The 19,240-nt window shown below is 33.7% G+C and overlaps 1 protein-coding gene across 16 annotated transcripts in view; it reads right to left on the bottom strand.

Annotated features, from left to right (window-relative positions):
• Positions 1-19,240, bottom strand: part of LOC118022172 (probable ATP-dependent RNA helicase DDX60) — a 188,767-nt gene that overhangs the window by 157,726 nt on the left and 11,801 nt on the right. For 15 of the 16 annotated variants that reach the window (XR_004682397.1, XR_004682391.1, XR_004682390.1 and 12 more), the window contains 4 exons: positions 18,384-18,500; positions 11,534-11,695; positions 9,222-9,380; positions 480-621 (listed from right to left, as the gene is read on the bottom strand). Coding sequence is in view for 8 of the 16 variants with exons in the window: in XM_035022745.1 (XP_034878636.1) it covers positions 480-621; positions 9,222-9,380; positions 11,534-11,695; positions 18,384-18,500 (580 nt within the window). In the remaining 8 variants the exon portion in view is untranslated. Of the gene's footprint in view, positions 1-479; positions 622-1,230; positions 1,927-9,221; positions 9,381-11,533; positions 11,696-18,383; positions 18,501-19,240 lie in introns of those variants that run through there. The other variant, XM_035022752.1, reaches the window with a different exon arrangement.

The following is a 19,240-nucleotide window of genomic DNA, read 5'->3' as shown; positions in this document are numbered from 1 at the left end:
TTTTATTTATTTATTTGAGAGAGAGAATGAGAGAGAGAGAGCATGAGAGGGGGGAGGGTCAGAGGGAGAAGCAGACTCCCTGCCAAGCAGGGAGCCCAATGTGGGACTTGATCCCGGGACTCCAGGATCATGACCTGAGCCGAAGGCAGTTGCTTAACCAACTGAGCCACCCAGGAGTCCCAAGTAATGCATATATTTAAATGAAAATTTCAACTATTAAAATTATCTAGAAATGCCAAATACCCAAACACATATTTTTCGAGAATACTTGAGTATATTAAGTTAAAAATGTTTTAAAATATAACACTCACTCTGACTGCAACTAAATAAAACTTATATACATGTATAAACAAAGATTGAAAGGAAAATAATTGCTATGTTATATGTTGGACATAGAAAAATGATTTTGAAGTTTTAAAGACTGTATAATGTTTATCTCTGGATAAAAGTACAATTATTATAATATACTAAGGTGGTACCTTCAACATTTTCATTTTCATAGTAAAAAGCAATATTCTTCAACAAAAGTTCATCACTTAAGTCCGAAAGGTGAATTAAATTCAGATTCCAAAACTCACAAATGTTTATATTACTTAGGATGAAATATTCACACCACTTTTTCTGAAAATTAGATATAAAACCAAGTCATTGACAATTGTTATATTAACAATAAACTATAATACAACTTCAAATGCATCAATAAACCAATGAAAGACAAGGTGGCAAGGCTATTCCAATTCTTATTAATATAAGTCCTTTCAGGCTGGATAATGATGAATGCTTTATATCGTAAAAGGTTAGATCATAAAATAAAACCAAACTGGCCAAAAAATTAATTCAGCATAATTCTTTATTCTGAATCATAGAAATCTGTGTTTGACTCAATACAATTTTTTTCTCACACAAATTCACAGATGTAGTCCCAATGCTACAGAAATACTATTGTTTTCTAATGTGCCTCTGTTCTTTACTGAGGTTTTAATGTTTTCCGAGTCTACTTTCAGGTCAAAAGAGGATTTAAGAAATAGCATTTGATTGTTTAGGGGTCTAGAAGATGCTGAATCCTTCAAACTCAAAGATTCCCTTCCATCTACATTGGTGTGCACCTTCTGAGTTTATAATAGTGAGGCTACGTTCATGCCTAACACAGAATGTCTTCATGCCTAACACAGACAGAATGTCTTCACTGGCCACACTTAGTTCAGAGTTGAGTAGACATGAGTAAACAACCTTAGTGAGTGAGAGCTTAGTCATCTTTTCCGTCAATGATAGTGTTTGGGGAATTAAGTTCAGTGGGGGAAAACCGAGGCTTCTCTGCTCCACACTCCCTCGATGATAAAACCAAATGCTTTCCAAATGTGAACAATTTATTTATCTATATTGATGTGGAAATAGAACCCAGAATTATCCAACACAAATATAACATGAGTAAGCTGCATATTTTATTCTAAACTTCCAGAAGTCACATTTTTTTAAAAACAAGCAAAATTTTATCTTATTTAACTCAACATATCCAAAGTATTATCATTTCAATGTGTAATCAATATAAAAATTTTAACACAGTAGTTTACATGTTTTTCATACTAGTTTTTTTTTTAATCTGGTGTTTGTTTTAAGTTTAGAACATATCTCATTTCAGACTACTACATTCCACTTGTGGCTATGGGCTACTGCTTTGGACAACATAGCTCTAAACAGATGTTAGGGAGATTGCCCAAGGTTCATGAAAAGTCGTAAATATCAAGGTAGGATCCTCCTACCTACAGTGTAGTTTTAACTACAATAAAATACTAAAGAGCTCTCCACAGAGCCATAGAACAGTGGTTCTCCAACTTCAGCAGGAGCCTCACCTGGAAAGATTGTCAAATAAAACACAGATTGCTAGGTATCATCCCAAGATTGATTCAGTAGCTATGCGATGGAGCCTAAGAATTTGCATTTCTAACAAGCTCCCAGGTGATGCTGATGCTGTTGGTCAAGAGAACCATACTTGGAGAACCACTGCCATGTAAGGTTCTCCCCACCCAATCCTTTCCCATAATACCACTGAGTAAACAAATGGTAATATGTGAATATAGTACAGCAAATATTCCTCATTTTATTAACTTCAATTAAGAAGTACCTCCATATGGTCTCCAAGTGTCACTATTTGAGTAAACATGAAACTCTCCTTTCAAAGTTTGCTTAGTTGCTTTCTCCAGAGACCTCAGAATATGCCTTTTATTGTAAAAATTTCAGAGGCTACCTGAATTTACACTTCCAGCTACTGGGTGCTACCAAAATGAAGCATGGAGGATAGAAAAGACCAGAGGGGTGCTTGACTATGGGATAATCAGCTGTTTCCCCTTATCAAGGGAGCAGAGGATGGTGGGAAGGGCACAGATTTGGAAGCTGGACAGAAATGCAGTTATCTCCCACCTTGATCATTTATTAGTTGTGCTAATGGGCCACTTAGGCTTTCTGAACCCAAGTTTTTCAACTATAAAATGAAGACATAAGAGGAGTATTGTTATATCTTTATGAGGTAATATAGGTAAAGTACACACATAAAACTGGTGCAAAATAACTAGCAGCTATTTCTATCATGTCCGCAATCCATGCCATCCTAATTGAAGAATGATGTTTTCTATCAGCTAAAACCACAATGTCTTGCAGAACCATCTTAGAACATTCCATAATTTAGAAAAACTTTGTAATATCCTTTCACCTAACTACTACTGTCCATAAAAATTGTTTATAAAACTCTTTATAAATGAAAGTTTTCATTTATATGAAACTTACATACAGAGCATTCATCTAAAACTGTAAATCAATACCACATTACATTCATACCATTCAGTAACTGAGTATATGTAATTCAACCTACAAAAAGTTGACAAAAAATCAAATATTATCTGAGAAATAACTTTACAACAAAACTCGTAGCACAATAATATTGATGTTATAATGCATTATTTCAATATCTGACATGTCATATCAATAGGTTTAATGTATTAGTCTGACATGACTTTTATTGAAATGTCTAAAGTAAATTAGGGGTGCCTAGGTGGCTTAGTCCATTAAGCATCTGCCTTTGGCTCAGGTCATGATCTCAGGGTCCTGGGATCAAGCCTTGTCTCCAGCTACCCTGCTCAGCAGGGAGTCTGTGTCTCCCTCTCCCCTCTCTCATTGTCCCTCTCCCCGCTCATGCATGCACTCTCTCTCTTTCTCTCTCAAATAAATAAATAAAATCTTCAAAATTAAATAAATAAAGTAAACTAAAAGGAGCTGGAAATACAGTCTTCCTATTCCTTTAATTAACCATAGTCAGCCTCTTCCTAACAGACTATCAAAATGCCTAGAGGAAAGTTCCCCAATGGGATTTGAGATATAGGAAAATATTTTCTCCCCCAAGCATCAGCAGAACCACATGGTATTTTGTATACCACATCATAAAACCTTTTACACTTCTGTTAGAGCAGTTGTAAATGCTCACAAATATAAACCTAGATACACAATCAATGTATTTTTCTGTTTCTGAACTTTGTTGATCCTATGTACACATTATGCTATTTCAGTAAATATAATGTAAGCACTACAAAGTAAAATCAGTCCAATTCAATTACTTCCTAGTCACACTCAGATCAAGTCTCTTCATGAGTCCCCCATGCCAGGCTTTGACAAGAGTGTTTATACACTTCTGGTAAAAAAAAAAAAAGAAAGAAAAGAAAGAAAAAAGAAAAAAGTGTGTATAAAAAGATTTATACATTTTGGTAAAAAACGGTGCCCACCATTCAGTATGGCTGTCTCCATTTATACCTCACTCTTCAGTATTCTACACGGGCAATAAACCCAGGTCCCTTGAATAGAGATTAAATGGTCAGTGGCTGTGGAGTGGCTTCCATTTGGTTCCATGGAGCTCATAGTCTACTGAAATACAGTCCTCAGATTTAAAGGGGTCTTTTTCATGTAATTTCCCACTTATCCCCTCATCTGGCTTTTGAGAATTCTGTAAAGACTAGCAGCTTCCCCTTCCCTCTCAATCAACTAGCATGACTCCTTTAGAGCCTACAAGAACTTTCAGACCCTCATTCAGGAAGTACAGGGACCGTTTCCCACATTTTCATGGATAGACACAACATTGCATTTTCCAGTCCAATTCCCTGGCACATATAGCCACAGGTATCCTACATGAGACTAGCTATCTCCCAGTCTGTGTCCTGAAAACTAAATCACAGGTTCTCTCTATGCACAGACCTCTGAAACTTTAGGGGGATTCTATCATGCCCTTCCCACCCCACTCATGGTGACTTCATTTATTCTCCAATTCTCTCCCCTCCTCAATTCACGGACACTTTATGAGGAAGGTGCAATGTGGACAGAAAAAGGTGATTGTCTTTTTCAATAATGTTTGTTATATATAGATCAATATTATTCTTTCAAAGGGCAGGAAATTTGACTTTTTTCCCCAATCCTTAAAGTAAGGGCACATGCCAGTCCAACCAGAAGTTGGGGTTGTAAGGAGGGAGGTCATGCAGAAAAGATCTTATCACAGGAGTTTTTTACCTGATAGAATTTAGGGAGTTCATGAACTAGATCAGAAAATTATATTTTTATTTTTGCTAACTTGTAGCAAAAATGTATATTTTCAATAATAAACCCAGATGATATGTCATATTCCTATGCCATAGCTGGGATTTGGCACCAGTAGAAATAACATATTTTCACATTACATTGCAAGTGCTACAAACATCTAGAGATACTGTTTATACTTATCATACATTGAAAGTATGATAGTTATTTGATTGTCTAATGTAGTAATGAGGTAATACATATATTACCACATCACAAATGTATGTTTTAATATTTTAATAACTATTTCAATATAACTGATACCCTTGTAATCATAAGTATCTTATTTTATGCATTTATATTATCCTGAAGAAGGGAGAATTCCCTTCATAGAATTCATCAGACAGCCATAGGGGACCCTAGGGAAAAAAAGGGTAAGAAACCCTAAATGATTCTTCTCAGGTCATTCTGACACACTTGTTTGCTGAGAATGGGAAAGTGAGCAAATAGAGACTTGGATGCAATTTCTGATTCTGCCCCGATAACATTACTTCCCTTGCAATTTTAACAGCTAAAAGCTGCTCATCCTTCCACACACAGTTTTACCTCAGGATTATGAAGTAGAGGTGGTAGCCTCATCAATCACCAACTCATCATTTCCAAACTATTTTTTACACTATTCTATAAAATTCAGCCTTCCATCTGTCTGTAGTATTCAAAAGTCCTCCCTATCATGTTCATTTAGCAAATTCCTTGCTCACTTCCCCTCACTTAATGATTTTTTTCACGCCTGGCTCACATTCTTCCTCTGCCTGTCTTAACAACACCATGTATAGCTTTAACCTCCAAGCAGACAATTATTGCAACATTTCTTGAATTTCTTATATCCAGTGACTCCCTCACCACTCTATCCATTTCACATTCTCATGGACACACCCATGACCTTGTCATCACCAAAACTTACCCTCCCTCTCTGTCCTGGTTTGCACTTCCCCTAGAAGCAGACCTTGAGACTCAACTTCAAGTAATAGAGTTTATTTGGGAATGATCACAAGAAACACCAGCCAGGGAATGCAGAAGTAAGACAGGAAAGAAAAGAAACCAATAAAGGATACATTATCCAATCCATGACCACTGGGGACAACTGGAACTTAATTCCACTGGGGAATTCTAGGAGACAGTGTAGAATACATTTCAGTATTTATTTCAACTTACATACAAGGAAGCTGGGGTCTTCATCCACCAATTCTGCATCTATCATTGGTGGGGGGCATGAGAATTAACACCCAGCATTTCAGATCAAGCAAATAAATCCTTCAGGTGGAGAGTTGCAGACATTTATAGTAAGATGGAAAAATAAGTGAATGGGAGACATAGACAAGGAAATAATAAGTGTATGCCACCCTCCCTGATGAATAATTCCTTACTCCCACCTGTTGACCCATCCCTCTAACTTTGTATAATGATCATTCACACCTCTTTATTGATCATATCAGGACCTCAGTTCTGGATAGGACCTATCCAGTAGAGTCCACTTGGTTTATCTCCATGAAACTTTGTTTTCTAGTCTATCATTTTTACCATCTTCTTGCAAGGATACTAAAATCTCTTTTCCTTTTTTCCTTTTTTCTTTTCCATAAAACTATATAGATCCACTAATAGCTTTTCTGTGCCTAAATTATCTTGTCCCTTTTTTTATACCATCCAATCAGTTGCTTCCCTTGTGCTTATGGCCATGTTGCTGAGACTACTAGAAAAAGAAAATCATACAATAACACATATTGATGCCACTATAATTGTTTTGTCAAAAACTTCAAATTAGCTTTCAAAAGTGCTGGGCAGGACAGCATTATTGTTTCTCAATATAGTTTACTCCCCTAAGATCCCCAATAAATATTTCCAAAATATTTCATTGTTCTTAAACTTCTGGGCTTGTTTCCTCGCCACAACATTCAGCATGACTTTGTCTCCTACTTGACAAAGAAAATTAAACTAGCACATAGGAACAAAGTTATCTTACAACTTCCATAACAGCCAATGTTGCACTATTCTTTCCTTATTCTTTCCTGTAAGAATGGCAATATCACTCCCTCTATATAAGAACATACTCTAGACCCCAGCCCTCTCACCTTACCTTCCCTGTATTTTCATCCTATCCTCTCTCTTAATTTAAACATGCTCAGTCTTTGCCATTTTAAAAATATTCCTAATTGACCCACTTTCCTATCCCATTTTATCCTGAGTCACTTCCCTTATTCGCAACTCCTTACATATAAACTTCTCCTCACCTTTATTTTCTCTCTTCCACTCACTACTGAATCCACTCTACCATAGATTTTTGCTTCTAGCCTCTCCATTAATATTTTTCTTTTTTAAAAAATATTTTTTAAATATTTCTCTTAATTACAATCAACAGTGAGTCCTATGCCATTAAACCCAAAGTACTATTTTCAGTCCTCAGCTTCCTATAGTTCTCCATGGCATTTGGTACTATTAACCCACCTTTTGAAAAGCCCAGTTCCTTTGACCTTCACAATAATCCATTCTCTTAGCTTTACACTCTATTCATCTAAGTAGCTCCTTCTCAGTGTCCTTTGCCAGTGTCTCAATCTATTCCTAACCATTTAATATTGGAGGATCTCAGGTCTCTGTCCTTGGCCCTCTTGTCTTTCCCAAAATAATTTTATCCACTGCCATGGCATCAATTAACATCCATAGGCTAGTGATTCCCAAATCTTGATCCCCAATGCATTCTACTCTGCTAAGTTCCAAACCAGTATTTCAAATTGCTTAATAGATATCTCCATTTGGGTATCTCATTGGCATCTCAAACTCAGTATTTCCAAAACTGAACTTGTGATCTTCCTCTGCAATTACAGTTCATACAATGACATCAACCCTACAAATGCTCCAGCCAGAGACCTAGAGTCAGTTGACTCCTCCTTTTCCCTCATGCCCACACTTAACTTGTTAAATGATTGTTGAAATTGCCTATTGCCATGCATCCTTACTTACCATTTCCTTAGTCCCTAATATAACTAACACATGAACTGAGGTAACAGTCACCTAACTGGTTTCCCTAAATCCAGTTTTGTCTCTACAATGCACTCTCTGCATTGCAAGGCAAAGAAAAAAAAAAATTTAATGAAAGTGCCATTCATCTGCCTGAAATCATTCAGTTGGTTCTCATTGTACTTATGATCAAGTTAAATCTCCATTCTCTTTACAGGATTTATACGGTCCTATATGATTTGTCTCTTATCCATCTCTTCAGCTTTATCACTTTCCCATATTCTTTCTATTCCAGTTACACAAGTTGTATTCCAGTTCCTTGATCATGTCATTCTCATGGTGACCCCACATGCTGTTTCATCTCCTAGCATCCAGTGTTCATCCTTTCTCCAACTTGCAAATCCTTCAAGATTTACATTACTTCACTTCTCTTCATCTCTTAAAAGAAGCCACCTTTTTCTAACTGAATTGGATCTTTTTATTAGCAGACTCTAAAGTATCCTGTAGTTCCTCCTTAATATTAATTTTAAAAATTCAACACCTATCTTCCTGCAAAATGTAGCTCTATGAATGTGGTGGGGTGAGATGGGTAAATATATTTTCTCACTGTATCCCCAGTGACTCATACAATGCATATACATTAGATAAATATTTGTGGACTAGCTTACTAATTGATTGGTTCTAAAATACTTTCCTTGAACATCTTGACTGCAAGTATCAAGATTTTTAAAATTTTTCCATTTAAATTGATCCACTAATCCCACTTCTGGGCATGAAGTCTAAGTCAATATCCCCAAATTAAAGGAAAAGGCTTCCTTTAAAAAAAAAAAAAAAGGAAAAGGTTTACACTCAAAGAACCTGGAAAATAACAGCATTTATAATACAATAATTAAAACCTCTTAATATCCTATAATAGAAGAATGGATGAGTAAACCATGGTACATCCATTAAAAAATAGTAGCCATTAAAAAATGAGGTTAACCACGAGTATGAAAGAAAATTTTAAAATACATGAAAAGAAAAATATTTATATATATTCATACACGAATATATATTCATTCCATTGTAATATATGAATTTATTTGAATAGTGTGGGTCGCTTGGTGTTTCTTTTGTTTTTGCTATTTTCCTAAAGTCTACAAATTTTCTCTAACTAACATCTATAATGGACAAAAATAACCATTACATTTATATCTTCAATTCCTCTCAAGAGCAGAACACAATGGTCATCAATCTCTTGTAATTAATGACACAAAAACCTGATCTTGACAGAAATTAGAAGGAAAATAGAGAGGCTTTTTTTTTATCCTTAGATTGGGTATATATCATGCTGTTTGTTATTATTACCACAGTTGTTGAAATTAGGAAGAAATTGACTTAAGACATTAAATCTTTAAGGTTCCCAAAGGGCTGACAATATTCCCTTATAAATCTTTTTTTTTTTTAAATTAGGCTCCGTGCCAAGAGTGGAGCCCAACATGAGGCTTGAACTCACAACCTTGAGGTCATGACCTGAGCCGAAACCAAGAGTCAGACGCCTAACCAATTGAGCTACCCAGGCACACCCTTATAAATCTACTTTTGAAGGTGACTGTGGTTTCTTTATATCAAACAATGGAAACAAAAAAAATAAATAAACTAACAAAGATCATATTTACCATTTCTAAGAAAGTGTGAATGTTCTTAGTCCAGTGGGAAGTGATGAATCTAGTGCAGGCTCTTTGAGAAAGAGGTAAGTGGAGTAGGAAAACCACACTGAGACAATGCAGTTTACACAAATCTTCCATCTCTTGCAGGGCTAAGCACTTACTTTCCCCCTGAGTAAAATAAAGAAGGTAAAATAGAGATCAGCAGGCCATGAAATTGCGTGATACACATGCAGCACCACAAAGGTCGGCAGCCACATTCTGCTTTATTACACTCTTCATTGTATAGGTTTTTGAGTTTTTTTCTTCGTGCATAAATTTGGCTGCATATAAAATATAGATGTCAGGTAAGGGGGCAGGGAACTGCCAGCTCAATAACAGTTTACATAAAGCATTTTCTAAGTATTTTTAGTTAAGCTTAACTTCACATGAGCTGTCCCAGCAGCTAATGAAGTCATGATCCCACAGGACCTTGCAAGGATGGAGCCATCCTTTAAATGCCCTATTCTGTCCAAGGAATCATATTTTAAAAGTTACACTAAATAGTATCAGAGTGAAGAAACCAGGACACATCTAAAAAAAAACTTACCCAATTAGAAAAAGGGTAAAGAAATGGGCATATTTAACATGACGGGACAAGGACCTCTTCACCATCCTCAAATGTTTGCAGGGTTGTCACTGGAACAAAACTAAGACTTATTTTGGAGTGCCTCAAGTAGGGCCAAATTGGGTCTAATGACTAGAAATTCCAAAGAGATACACTTGGTTCGGTATCATTTTGTGATAATAATGTAAAATGGCACGCATAGTGACATAAAAGATATTTTACTTAGAATATATTTAAGTAGATATTGGAAAACCAAATATAAAGAATGCTAGGTAAAAGGTAGTAAGTCTTGTTCATTTCAGAGTGTGTACAAAAGTTACAGAAAGCTTCATTTACTTTAATAAAAATTCAGGCAAGAATCCCCAGCAGTCAGATTATATACAAAATGGTATGTGTACACATGTGTGTGTGTGAGTGTGTGTACGTGTGCATATGTACACATATCTATAGGGATGACTATTTAGCTGGACAACAAACGATACTGGCCAACAGATTCTTAATGAACTCTATCAACCATAAAGAAGGTTAACAGCGGGCGCCTGGGTGGCTCAGATGGTTAAGCGTCTGCCTTTGGCTCAGGTCATGATCTCAGGGTCCTGGGATCGAGTCCCACATCGGGTTCCCTGCTCAGTGCAGATCCTGCTTCTCCCTCTCCCTCTGCCACTCCCTCTGCTTGTGCTCTTCTATCTCTCTGTCAAATAAATAAATAAAATCTTTAAAAAAAAAAAAAAAGGTTAACAGCTTTAGTACTTTTCCAGCTAGGATGGCACTAAGACACTACAGCAAGAATGTACAATGGATCGTGGATCACCACATCAAAAACTAATGATGTATTGTATGGTGACTAACATAACATAATAAAATAAAATTTAAAAAAATATATATTAAAAAAAAAGAATGTTCGGGGAAAATTGGAGGGGGAGATGAAGCATGAGAGACTATGGACTCTGAGAAACAAACTGAGGGTTCTAGAGGGGAGGGGGTGGGGGGATGGGTTAGCCTGGTGATGGGTATTAAAGAGGGCAGTACTGCATGGAGCACTGGGTCTTATATGCAAACAATGAATCATGGAACACTACATCAAAACTAATGATGTAATGTATGGTGATTAACATAAGAAAATAAAAAAATTTTTAAAAACTAATGATTTAATGTATGGTGATTAACATAACATAATAAAATTAAAAAAAAAAAAAAAAGAATGTTCCTCCTAAAGACAGTCTGGTATTATGGAATTTGAACAAGACAGATACAGGTTCATTCCTCATTCCACACTGCTATTTAATTAAGGAATGTTACCCGGACTATCTGAACCTCAGGGATTTGCATATGTGAAATGGGAATAAATACCTCCCTTAAAATGCTGTTGTGAGGATATAAAGACACAAGGCATATAAAGAACCCGCAATATTATAATGTAAGCTCTCACCAAGCACTAATTTCCTTTCTTATTACCCCTTCTTCTAGATAATTGGACAAATGTGATTAAATGTGTACTAAGGGGAAATGTCTGTATAGTAAAACACTAAATCATATAACAGCATCATAAATATTTCTGATAAACAAATTCCAGTTTTTCCCTCTTTTGGGAGAAATTTATATAATTAAATTGGGGAAATAAATAAAATACCAAATGGAAGAAAAGGTAGATGAAAATCAGTAAAATTTCAAAAGTGGAAAGCAATGATGTTTCACAGTAAAGTTATAACAATCACACCTCTTGGATGTTAGTTTTCTCAACAGAGGTAGTCTTCTTTCTATTTTCTAAAAAGTGATGGTACATTCTCAAAGACAATGAGCATGAAGTAACACAAAGAACACGCCGAATGTCAGATCCTTCTGGCCAGAGTTGCTTAAGCTGAGAAATAGTTTCACATGCCTGTCACAGAAGAAAACTGTAAATGTCATGATATTTAAAAAATATTTTTATTCATAAGTAATCTTACTAGAAGAAATCATACAAAGATATGACTATATAAAATTACAAATATTTCTGTTAAAAATGATAAAGAAAATTTTAAGATGGGAAAATACATATTTTTGTAAAATCATTAAAATTTAACTATGTAAAGAGCTCCTATAAATCAATAATAAAACATCTCAGCCTTTAATAAGACATGAGCAGATAATTCACAAAAGAAGTACAAATATTAACAAAATAGAAAAAATGTTCAACCTCTCTAGTAATAAATGAACAAATAGCATATTTTATTTATAATATATATAATATACATATAAATAAAAATATAAATAAGTATAAATTAAAAATAAATATAAATTTAAAATACAAATATAAATTAAAAATATATAATAGTAGCATATTATTTACAAATTAACAAATATTAGAATATTCTAATGATAAAAGACAGCACTGTAAATCATGTGATGTGTCATTTCTCTTATGCTTTGCTAATAAGAGTACAGATAGGTACATAATTACTGCAAAGCTATTTAGCAATACATATGATTACCATTAAATATATTGATACTTTGTGACTGGCTATTCAAGTTCTAGGTATCCAGGCTAGGTAAATAACACAAAATGTGTACCAAGATTTATGCACCAAGATGTTCATACAGAATTATTTGTAGAAACCAATTCTCAAATAATTTAGGTGTTTAGCATTAGGGAAATATTATGCATCCAATAAAAATAAAATATGTGAAGAATTTTTAATAACTCAAATACATGTGGTATGCAAGAAACACAACTTAAATAAAGTGACTCAGAAGGACTAAAAATAAAGGGATGGATAAAAGTATATGAGGCAAATGGTGGGGAAAAAAAGGAGGGAAGAGAGGCTAGCAATTTTTACAGCAGTCTAGGGAGAATTCAAGCTCAAATGCATTAAATGTGAAAAAAAAAGCATTAAGTGTGAAAAAGAAACGCACTCTTTTACTCTAAAAGCCACAATTTATAATGGAGATGTAACCTTTATGAATGATTCATCTCATATGAATAATTATGAATAATTATGCAACATATAATGTCACAACCAAATTTACGATGCAAAAATTACAGGAGATTAAAGCAACTATATTCAGAAACACACTAATAATAACAAAATTTAATATACTACTTTCAGTACAAGAGAAATCAAGTGGACAAAAAACAAGCAAGAAGATAGATGACTTAAACAGCATAATCAATAGTGTAGATCCTATGAATTAAACTCTGGTGATAGAGAATATGTATTCCTCTTAAGTGCCCCAGCACATCCATAAAAATTGGTCATATGTTAAGTCACAAAGAAAATATCAGTAACTTCCATAGTGTAGAAACACTACAAACTGCTCTCTGATCAAAACACACTACAGGTAGAATTTAGTTTTAAAAATAAAAAGGCACAAAGACCCTTCAATCTAAGCTTAAAAACATTTTCTATAAAGCTACTCCTGGTGAAAGGGAAATACAAACAGAATTTATAAAAATGATAATAAAAACACTACATATCATAATTTATGGGATAAATTTAAAGCAGTGGCCAAAGGAAAATTCATTGCATTAAACATATTTAACAATAAAAATGACAGAATAAAAAAATGGATTAAATTCTTAGCTCCAAAAAGAAAATCTAAAAAGGAACAACAAACTGAACTAAAGGAAAGCAAATGGAGGTGAAAAATAAAGATAAAAGTATGCAAAAATTAAGAGAAAATTGGTAGATAGATCTAATTAATAAATCAAAATTCTAGGGATTTTTGAAAAACTTTAAAAAACAGACAAGCCGGGCGCCTGGGTGGCTCAGTTGGTTAAGCGACTGCCTTCGGCTCAGCTCATGATCCTGGAGTCCCTGGATCGAGTCCCGCAATGGGCTCCCTGCTCGGCAGAGAGTCTGCTTCTCCCTCTGACCCTCCCCCCTCTCATGTGCTCTCTCTCATTCTCTCTCTCTCAAATAAATAAATAAAATCTTTAAAAAAAAAAAACAGACAAGCCACTAGCAAATTTGATCATTAATAAATGGGAGAAATAAAAAATGTACAGAATAAAAATGTAAAGATAAAATTACTGAAACAATTTTTAAAAAGTCATATAGCCTACTTTGCAAACTTCTATGCAAATAAATTTGAAATGTAAATGAATGGATAATTTCCTCATAAGGATTAATTATAAAAATTGACCCCATTGGAGTTACTAAGCTTAAATAAACCAATTTCCATAGGACAAATAGAGAAAACTAAGAAATTATCCCACAAAAAAGTACCAGTCCCATATGGCTTTATAGGGAAATTCTATTTTAATCTTCAAAAACCAGATAATCCCAGTGATCCATAAATTATTTTGGAATACTGAAAAGAAAAAGAAAATATTCTAATCTTTTTTTTACGAAGCATGCATGACACTGATACCCAACCAAATAATTACAGTGTACTGAAAGAAAACTACAGAAAAGTATCACTCATGCATACTGATGCAAAAATTCTAAATAACATATTAGCAAGCAGAACCCAACACCATATTAAGAAAATAATACCATGATCCAATAGGATTTATTCCAGAAATAGAGTTGCTTCAATATTTAAAAATCCATTTATATCGAAATACCATATTAATAAAACTAATTATTTAAATATCATAATTGTATCCACAATTTCAATACACATTCACGATAAAAACACTCAAAAAAATATAAGTTGAGGGATACAGTCTTAACATCAGAATGAATCTATATATACGTGTGTGTGTATAACGGGGAAACACTAGAGACATTTCTACTAAGATCAGGAACAAGGCTCACTATATCTGTTACTATCCACCACTGTACCAGGTTTGTTACCTAATGCATCTAGACAAGAAAAGGTAATTTCAGGCATAAGAATGGGTAAAGAAGATATAAAACTATCACTGCTCACAAATGATGTGATAGTATATATGGATAACCCCAAAGAATAATTAAACTAATTCAAAACTTAAAATGTCAATGAGACATCAGCACAAAAAATTGCAACAAAAATCAGGTTTCATATGTATAAACAACAAAGAGCCAAAGAACACAATGGTAGATAAAATCTTGGAATAACAGCAAAATTTACTTAATAACAACAAAACATTAAATACTTAGGAAAAAATTTAACAAGAAATATACAAAACATATATAAGGAATTTTTTTAACTCACAAAAATAGACTAGAACAGATGCACCCCCTCTTCTTGCATGGAATAATTCAACATTATAAAGACGCCAATTCTCTCCAGTTTAATTTATAAATTCAATATACTCCAACAAAAATAACAAGATTTTTTTTAACTTAGACAAGTTGATAACAAAATTTCATATGGAAAAATAAAAATGCAAAATGGCTGTAAGAGAAAAACTATACATGGAAAACCTAGCTAAACAATACATTAAAAATACTATTAAGTCTCTATAATCAAGAGTGTAAAATTTGCAAATAAACCAGAGGAACAGAGTAGAAAGTCCAGATTTATTTCCAAATACATATAGAAATTTAATAAATGATGTGGCATCTAAAATCACTGGGATAAAAGTGGACTTTTTAATAAATGCCACTGAACATCCCTTTGAAAAAATAAAAATTATATCCATATCTCACACTCTCTACAAGAATGAATTGCAAATAGATTAGGAATCTAAACTTTAAAAAATTGTAATATAAGAAGAAACCACAGGCAAATCTTCTTTTTAACCTTGATGTATGTAGGGAAAGGCTTTCTAACTGTGACTCAAAATCTAGAGGCAACAACACTTAACAAAAAGATTAATAAATTTGACAGTAAAAATTTTACATTGGGAGGGTATGTGCTATGGTGAGCTCTGTGAATTGTGTAAGACTGATGAATCACAGACCTGTACCCCTGAAACAAATAATACACTATATGTTAATTAATAAATAAATAAATAAAAAGAAGGAAAAAAATTTTTTTAAATGTACACAAAAAAATCATAAACAAAGTCAAAAGACAACTGACAAGTTGGAAGAAAATATTCATAAAATATATCACAAAGTGCTAATATCTGTAATATAGAGAAAACATTTAAAATTGAAAGAAAATAATGATATAATCCTTCTAGAAAGAAAATTGACAAAACCTAAGTAAGCAACATATACACTTATCTTTTGACTCGATTCCATTTTTAAAATCTACTCTGTGGCTATACCTCCAATAATACAAAATTGCATATACTACAGATGATTATTTATTATAGCATTGATTATAATTGCAAAATGTTGAAAACAAATATAAATTCTGTAGTAAGAAATTGGTTAAACAAGTTATAGTACATCTATATGAGGCAGTGCTATGCAGCTATATAACATAATGAGGAAGATATCTATAAATTGCTTTAAAATGATTTCTAAACATGCTGTTAAGTGTTAAAGGAAAGGTACTGAAAAATATCTATAATATGTGATCATTTATTTAAGAAAGATGATATAAGAAAATACACACATCTGCTTTTTTGTGCAAAAAATAGTAATAATAATGCAAGAAGGATAACTCTGAAACTAAAGAGAAAAATTACCTACAGAAAGTATTTGGGAAAGGGGTAACTGTAGAGGAGAATGGGATCAGAGTAGCAGGGATAAGAACAAAGCGTCACTTCTTTGAGCATATCTTTTTTTATATCTGATTCTTAGAATCCTAAGTATGCTTCCTATACATTTCATATACCCTCCAAAATAAACAGGTAATTAAAAACAACCTAGAAATGGGTTGCAGGAACCCAAAGTGAAATGCAAATACTAACCAATGAACCTAACTATATTAGTAATGAATAACAACCAAACTAAATGGGGTGTGCAAGAAAAAAACTAACCTAAATAACTTTGGAAAGCAGTGTTTTACATATTCTACGACTAAAGATAAAAAGAACTGCACATAAATCCTGTAATCCAGTTAGTAAATGTGTTTCTCACAAGATACGGTTAGCAATTCTAAAACCACTTCATGTATATACTAGAATTGAAAAAATAAGTAAATATATTGTATGTCATGAGAGCTGACTTTCTCATAATTGGAGAAAGAAATTACAAATAAAGAAAGGGGAGGTGTAAAATGAAGGATATGAAGTTGGATTGGAGTATAAGTTATTGGTATGAATGCATGATATTTGAGATAGATGATAGATTAAAAAATAGACAGGCGTATATGCATGGCTTAGCATACATACATGTATTTCCTAGCTGTGTCTGCTAAAAAGTCCTCATAGCAATGACACCCCAGTAGAAATGAACAAACATAATTCCCAGATCTTGGCTTCTAAATGCTGTTTTCCAACAACAGCAACCGGAACTCCTTGGAGAAGTGGTAAATTTCAAGGTTGAGGCAGAGAAAATACAAGATGAGAACGGAACATCTTGTGGTTTCAAAAAGCAAAACTGCTCAAAAAGATGGGGCCTGATGAATTTGAAGATAAATGTACATCTGTGTAACCATCACCACAAGGTATGTCATCAAACCTCAATAAAGGGTTTTAGAAGAGAAAAAAGATGGGGAGGGGGGTTGGGCATGCAAAAGAGTGCAAACCTGAATGAGTCTCTAATGTTCAAACCTAGAACAATTTGAGCACCAAAACAACTGTAATATTGGACTTTAATCTATAACATAAAATATCCACTAGTCCATGCTGATATAAATAAATAAACAAGTAAAGGTCAGAGATACAAGGGCTCTCCCTTACAGGAGAATTCCAAGTAAGAAAAGTAGAAGGAAAAAGTGAAATAGAAAACAACCATTAGGGGGCGCCTGGTGGCTCAGTTGGTTAAGCGACTGCCTTCGGCTCAGGTCATGATCCCAGGATCCTGGGATTGAGCCCCGCATCGGGCTCCCGGCTCAGCGGAAAGCCTGCTTCTCCCTCTCCCACTCCCCCTGCTTGTGTTCCTGCTCTCTCTGTCTCTGTCAAATAAATAAATAAATAAAATCTTTAAAAAAAAAAAAGAAAGAAAACAACCATTAGGCAAACAGATCTAGCAATAACTGTCGCAGACAAGATCCATTGATGGGTTCTAAAATTAATTGGCAAACGTCTGAGAAAAAACAGGATTTGCAGAGTCAGGAAAGATAGTAACTTTATGGTGGAGAAGGCCGGAAGGCACCAGCTTAATCAGTGTTAAGACATCAACATCATGAACCCTTTGATATATTGTAAACACCAACTCACTGGCATTCTTGCCAAAAATACATAATAACCTCATTCCAATCATTAGCAAACATGAGACAAGCCCAAAAAAATAAATAACTGATCATTACCTTTCAAAAACATCAAGGTCACAAAAGACAAGGAAACATTGAGAAACTACTACAGATTGGAGGAAACTAGAGAAAAATAACTAAATGGATGTGGGACCCTGGACAGAATCCTGGAACAGAAAAAGGACATTCGTGGAAAAGTAAGTGAAACTCAAATAATGTCTGAATCTTGGTTAATAGTATTATACTGATGTTCATTTCCTGGTTTTGAACAATGTACCGTGGTTACATCGGATGCTAATATTAGGGGAAACTGGGTGAGAAATCTATGGGAAATCAGTACTATTTTTGCAACTTTTTTATAATCAAAAAATTAGTTCAAATAAAAAGGTTTTCTTTTAAAGTTTCAGTACCTCTTCCATCATATTCTTCCATTTTAAATTTCCAAAAAGAGATTCTAGTGCTGAAATTCTACATTCTTCCAATTGTTTAATCAGGGTTTTATAAGCACTCTCAATCTTCTTTTTATTCTGTAAAAGGATGGCAAGTCACATAAATTGTCACAAATAAAATAACTAATCACTTTCCAGCTACAGAAAATCATATATTGAAGATATAATTGTTAAAATATATTTCCCAGTTAAAAAAATTACACTAATGTAATTACAGATCATCAACAATGCTTTTAAAGCCTGTCAAGCAGCACTATTTTGTTCTTGCTGAATTAATTTTTGTTTGGGAATTTAGTGCATTTTTTTTAACAACTTTATAAAAAGTATACTTAACATAATATAAAATTCACTCACTTTTTAAGGGGACAATTCAATGGTTTTTGGTAAAGTTACAGAGTTGTGCAGCCACCACTATAATTTAATTTTAGAACATTCCCAACATCTCAAAAAGAAAGAGTGTGTCATTTAATACATTATATTTTATTATGAAAAATTTCAAACACACACATAAATAAGGAATAGCATAATCTCCCCCCAGGTACCTATCATCCTGCAACAACCATTATCAACATATACTACATTTTTATTTTCATCTCATATAGTCCTCAAAGAGATAAATGAAATAACCTCTTTAAAATGAGTGTTCAATAAACTGGGAACTATATTAATATACTAGAAATAAAATCTAACACTTAAAAAAAATCTTCTTAAGGAGAGATTGAGAAAGATGTTTGTTTGTAAGGCACCCTTCAAACTCAGATTCAGAAATTGCTCTAACAGAATAAAATGAGATCAAGTGATTATAGTACCTCTTCCCA

This window comes from Mirounga leonina, unplaced genomic scaffold, assembly GCF_011800145.1.
Source record: "Mirounga leonina isolate KUSES-001 unplaced genomic scaffold, KU_Mleo_1.0 Mir_176, whole genome shotgun sequence".
Lineage (NCBI taxonomy): Eukaryota > Metazoa > Chordata > Mammalia > Carnivora > Phocidae > Mirounga > Mirounga leonina.
The sequence above is the reverse complement of the archived record's forward strand: the minus strand, read 5'-3'. Positions and strand labels throughout refer to the sequence as shown.